Here is a 5945-nt window from a genome sequence, read left to right as displayed (position 1 = left end):
GTAAAAACAAAAACAAAACAGAACAAAAAACTCAAGATAATTCTCAAGATCATACTGAAAAAGGAGAAGAGGACCTATTTCTAACTCATCCAGTATTGCTTATTATCCACACCTTTTGAAGCTAATTGGACAAGCATTTAGGATCTCCTGCCAGAGATGTTGTATTATATAGAACAAGAGTACTTTATAAACAGTTGGAAAAACTGGATATAGAATGCAATACTCAGTGCTAAAAATTTATTCTGAAGGAAATCTTCCATAGTGAGTGTGCTACACTCTGCTTCGAAAAGTTCCCTGGGTTAAAAACCGGAAGCATGGGTGAGTACCTGTGCTTTACAAACTACTACCCCTCTTCTGTTGGTAAACACGGGGAGAGGAGTGAATGCTTCGTAATCCACAGTCCTCAAGCAGAGTTTCCTTTCTTTTCATAGTTGAAGCCCAAAGGTGAGAGGACGGATCTAATGACCAGGCATTTGGAAAGAGATGAACAAAACCTGGAGAACAAGAAACTGAATGCTACCCTTTATGGCAGAAAGAAAAAGCATAGGTAACAGAAATGCCTGATGTTTTCCCTCGCTCCTTCCTACCTACCAGGTATCTCTCTTTGTCTAGTGTACCACTAAGCTTGGTCACATTCTAAATGGTGAGTTCTAGAATCCTTTTGCAACACTTGAGTCAATATGTCTGCTGATGGTGGATGTATGTGTGAGACTGACTGAACTTGGAACATTAGTGGCATTAAATTAGTCTATGTAATATAAAGCAACATAAATCCCCTTCTCAATTTCCTGTCCATATCTTATTTCCTACTTGAGTTTTAAAGAAACTGCGGCAGAACCTCTGGATATCTTAGCCACTATCTCCTTCTAAGAAAAATTTGAAAATGTTATTTCTGATATTTATAACCATAAAATATAGGTTAAGTAAGAATTATTTGGAAAATATAAAGAACAGAGAGAAAATTATTAGTGCCCCAAATCCCATATTCCAGAAGAAACTACAATTAAAATTTTGGAGTAGTTTCTATACAAATATGTGTATATATGTGTGTGACCATTTATATTAGTTGTAACCATTTATATTACTTATATTAAGAACTTATTTTTATTCATGTAATATCATGAGCCCTGTCCCTTATCTTTAATTCTTATCCAAGACTACAATTTGTACTGTTGATAATACATATGACATTATGTCTTCTCATGCATATACCATAACCATAACATGCCAGAATGTCAACATCCTAGAGGAAAAAAATGATGGCACCTATTAAAGCATGACTGAACTTGAAATATGATATTACATGCAATGTCATTTATTTTGTTTTTCTATTCTATTGTTGGATGTTTTAGGGGTAAATGTTAAGTAATAATAATAATACATCTTCGAATGACTTTTAGGGAAATAGTTTCAGCATCTCACCCTTTGAAATTATGTTGACCAACAGTTTGAGAGAGAATCTTTGCCATCTTAGTGATTTTTCCTCCTAGACCTAGACTACTAAGGGGTTTTATCAAGAATGAATTTTATGTTCTATTGTTGCTTTGCAGCAACAATAGTTAGATGACTATTTTATTTTTATTACCTGTTTATTATATTAAACTGATAGATTTCCCAAGCATTAACTTAGAATTTCATGTATTAATAAAAATAAATGATATAGTTTTAGCTAAATGGTAAAATGATATCATTTTAGCTTGATACACTTATTATTCTTTGCATATGTATTTATAAATGGGATTGATCATAGTTTTACTCTGACAGTTCTGGGTATAAAGGCAATTTTAGTTTGACAAAATAATCTGCAAAGTGTTCCATAATTTTTTCACACCAGAACATGTTATAGAACACATAAATTGTTTCTCTTTTTTAAGATTTATTTTATTTTATTTATTGAGAGAGAGAAAGAGAGCATGAGAGGGGAGAGGTCAGAGGGAGGAGACTCCCCACTGAGCAGGGAGCCCAATGTGGGACTCGATCCCAGGACTCCAGGCTCATGACCTGAGCCAAAGGCAGTTGCTTAACCAAGAGAGCCACCCAGGCACTCCAAATTATTTGTTTCTTAAAAGCATAAAAAAAAATTATGATAAGTATTCTGCATCTGGTGTCAATTTTGAAAGTCTAGTACTCACAGTGAGACTCCTATACACATCACAGTATTTGTGGCATAGTATGTGTTGAATAAATGAGTAAATGAAGAAAACCAGCAGAATGGAAAGCATAGGGATCTGTGACATCACACAGTAGGGACATCCTACTTAGATCAGGAGGTAAGAAATCTTTCCTAGAAAAGATAATATCTAAGTTGGGAAAAGCCCTTTCAGCTTAAAAATACAGCATTTACAAATGCATGAAGAAGAAAGAGTGTAGTATTTTCCAGGAAGTAGAAGAAATTCAGCATGGCCATTTCAGAGCTTTGAAGGTATCAGGAGTGACTTCGGTATTTCTACATAGAGGAATTTAGGAGTGGCAGTGTGGTTGAAGGAGGGACTAGAGAACTGTGCATGAAGTCATCTTTATAGTAAGCACGTTGCTTCTCCTTAGGTTGTACTTCTCTGTTAGGAAGTCATTTATGGTGAGGCTACTGAAGATTACTGGGAAGCAAACCTACTGAATAATCCTTCCTCGATACCATCAGAGGGGAGAAATAGCCAAAGTGGGAGAAGAGAGCTGAGGGGATTAAACTAGGCTTCTTGTGATGGGTTGTTTTTACTTTCTCTTATTCACCTTGGATTGGATAATATCCTCCCTCATCTAGGACCTTTTCTGAACAGAAAGACAGCCATTCCTCCTTCATACCTTTCCCCTCAACTTTACCCTAGGATACAAGTTTTAAGTTGAATGTGTTTTCTATGATAGTAAAAACTGGCTCCTTTCCTCCTTCTCCTCCTTTACAACTAATGTCTTCAAACAAATTAAACCTTCAGCTTTAACTGGTTCCTTTGTGGAAATAAATCCATGTGCTAATGTGACCGGAAACAGGAATGGAGGTGCATGAAGAAATAAGTATTTGCTATGATCCAGCCTTTTAGAGTTCACTATCAAATTATGCACATCACAAATAAAACTGAGGGCACAGGGCAGCAGGAGGGAGCCGCGTGGGCTGGGGTTCCCATGCCTGAGGTCCTGAGGGGCCAAGGGACCTGGGGCCAAGAACACAGTGAAGGTGTGCGCTGGGAGGAGCGCAAGGTCAGGAAGAGAAGTGCAGGAGGGGAGAGAAGATCTGGACCTCCGCTTTATTAATAATAAACATTTACTATTTGTATAATGTTTAAAAAAAGAAAACAAATTGGGGCACCTGGGTGGCTCAGTCATTAAGTGTTTGTCTTCAGCTCAGGTCATGATTCCAGGGTCCTGGGATCGAGCCCCACATCAGTCTCCCTTTTCAGTGGGAAGCCTACTTCTCCCTCTGCCACTCTCCCTGCTTGTGTTCCCTCTGTCTGTTTCTCTGTCAAATAAATAAATAAAATATTTTTTAAAAATTACAGAAATTAGGGGCGCCTGGGTGGCTCAGTGGATTAAGCCTCTACCATCGGCTCAGGTCATGATCTCAGGTCCTGGGATTGAGCCCCACATCAGGCTCTCTGCTCAGAGAGCCTGCTTCCCACCCCCACTCTCTGCCTACTTGTGATCTCTCTCTCTCTATCTCTATCTCTTTGTCAAATAAATAAATAAATAAATTCTAAAAAACAAATTAGGAAGAAAAGTAAGTGACTTATAGGAGGACAGATTCCAGGCCCTGATTCCTAGACTCCTTAAAATTCTGGATCAGATTATTTCTTAGATCAAGAAATGTTCATATTCTATTAATTATAGCCCCCCAATTCAATGGCTTTCCTAAAATTAAAAAAAAAAAACTAAAGCGATTTTCTTCCTTCTGAGCCAAATAGACTTAAAAGTTACAATTCTATGAACATATAAGTACTTAATATTGTTATATTCTATTACATATTTTATTATAGTGCATTCCATTATATATGTGTATTTTATTTTTTGAGAGAGAGAGCACATGAGCAGGGGAGAGAGGGAGAGAGAGAACCTCAAGCTCCTGGGTGTGGAGCGGGGCCCAAGCTCATCACCCTAAGATCATGACTTGAGCCAAAATCAAAAGCCAGATGCTTAAGCAACTGAGCCACCCAGCCAACCCTATATTGCATATAATTTTAGATGACATGTTATAACTACCTACTATGCATGTTACTTTTAGATGTTATCGAATTTAATTCTCACAACAAACTACCAAAGAGTTATAGCTTCCCTGCCCCTCCCCCTAATTTTATTAGCTGAGACTAGCAGCTGAGCCTCAAAAAAGTTAAGTAACTTAAAATAGTCATACTGAGGATAAGTGTCATGGTACCAAAGATATATATTTCAAATTACATCCAGTTTTATTAGGATGCAGTTACATTTCAAAATATTTATTAATAGATTCTTAGGTAGCTACATTTGGGAGCAGTTTTTGCCTAAGTTTTATTAATTAGAGGCCTGAAACTTTCTAACACAATTCTCAGCTTTCACTGCTATGTGAGCCTCAGTAGTGTTGATCTCTCAGTTCCTGTTTCATCATTAATAAAATTAATGTAATATCCCTATCTTTGCTGATTCCAGAGGCTAAGAATAAAACAAAGTAATAGAAGTAAAAGTAATTTGATAAATCAATTTATTTCCTGAGTCATATCCTTTTCTCAAACGTTAAGGTAACATGGACACAGGAAGATGGGGAATTACTCAGCGGTCACTGAATTCTTTCTGGTGGGACTTTCCAAATACCCAGAGCTCCAGCTTTTTCTGTTCGTTCTCTGCCTCATCATGTATGCGATAATCCTCCTGGGAAACAGTCTCCTCATTGTCATCAGCATACTGGATTCTCGCCTCCACACCCCCATGTACTTCTTCCTTGGGAACCTCTCATTCCTGGACATCTGCTATACATCATCATCCATTCCTCCAATGCTCATCATATTTAGGTCCAAGACAAAATCCATCTCCTTCATTGGCTGTGCTCTGCAGATGGTTGCCTCCCTTGGGTTGGGCTCCACTGAATGTGTCCTCTTGGCTGTGATGGCCTATGACCGGTATGTGGCCATCTGCAACCCACTGAGGTACCCCATCATCATGAACAGAGTGCTTTATGTGCACATGGCTGCTTGGTCCTGGATCATAGGCTGTATGAATTCTTTAGTGCAAACAGCCCTGACAATGGTGTTGCCTTTCTGTGGAAATAACATTATTGATCATCTTACCTGTGAGATCCTAGCCCTTCTTAAACTCATATGTTCAGATATTTCCATGAATGTGCTTATCATGACAGTGGCAAGTATTGTTTTACTGGTGATTCCTCTGCTGTTAATTTTCATTTCCTATATTTTTATCCTCTCTTCCATCCTTAGAATTAACTCTACTGAGGGGAGAAAGAAAGCTTTTTCTACCTGTTCAGCCCACCTGACTGTGGTTATCTTATTCTATGGTTCAGCTCTTTTTATGTACATGAAGCCCAAGTCAAAGGACACAAAAGCATCTGATGAAATCATTGGACTGTCTTATGGAGTGGTAACCCCAATGTTGAACCCCATCATCTACAGCTTGAGGAATAAGGAGGTGAAAGAGGCTGTGAAGAAAGTCCTGAGCAGATACTTGCATCTATGGAAAATATAAAAGGTCTTAAAGCAAGTGATATCCTCAGTGTGAGACCAGATCAGATCTCTTGTGTTCACAGATGAAGTTACTGAAGCTAGTGTTAAGAGAGATTATCTGCTCATAAGTCTAAATACAGGACTTAAACTCTTTTCAAGACAGAATTCTCAAGTAAGCCTTCTGAATAGTCTCATCTGCAGTTTCTAGTTGTATGCAGCTCTGCCATGAGGTCCCATGCAGAGCACAAGGCTTTTCCTCAAGATAAAGCTCTTCTCTCTCTCTCTCTCTCTCTCTCTCTCTCTCTCTCTCTT

At 38.2% G+C, this 5945-nt stretch overlaps 1 protein-coding gene across 1 annotated transcript; it reads left to right on the top strand.

The window, feature by feature from the left end:
- The first annotated feature begins 4716 nt into the window (after positions 1-4716).
- On the top strand, positions 4717-5655 carry LOC131812732 (olfactory receptor 13D1). The gene has a single exon (XM_059142590.1). The coding sequence runs from the start codon at positions 4717-4719 to the stop codon at positions 5653-5655; it is 939 nt and encodes a 312-aa protein (XP_058998573.1).
- Positions 5656-5945: the final 290 nt, after the last annotated feature.

This window comes from Mustela lutreola, chromosome 12, assembly GCF_030435805.1.
Source record: "Mustela lutreola isolate mMusLut2 chromosome 12, mMusLut2.pri, whole genome shotgun sequence".
NCBI classification, from domain to species: Eukaryota; Metazoa; Chordata; class Mammalia; order Carnivora; family Mustelidae; genus Mustela; species Mustela lutreola.
This window is presented reverse-complemented; position numbering and strand designations above follow the sequence as displayed.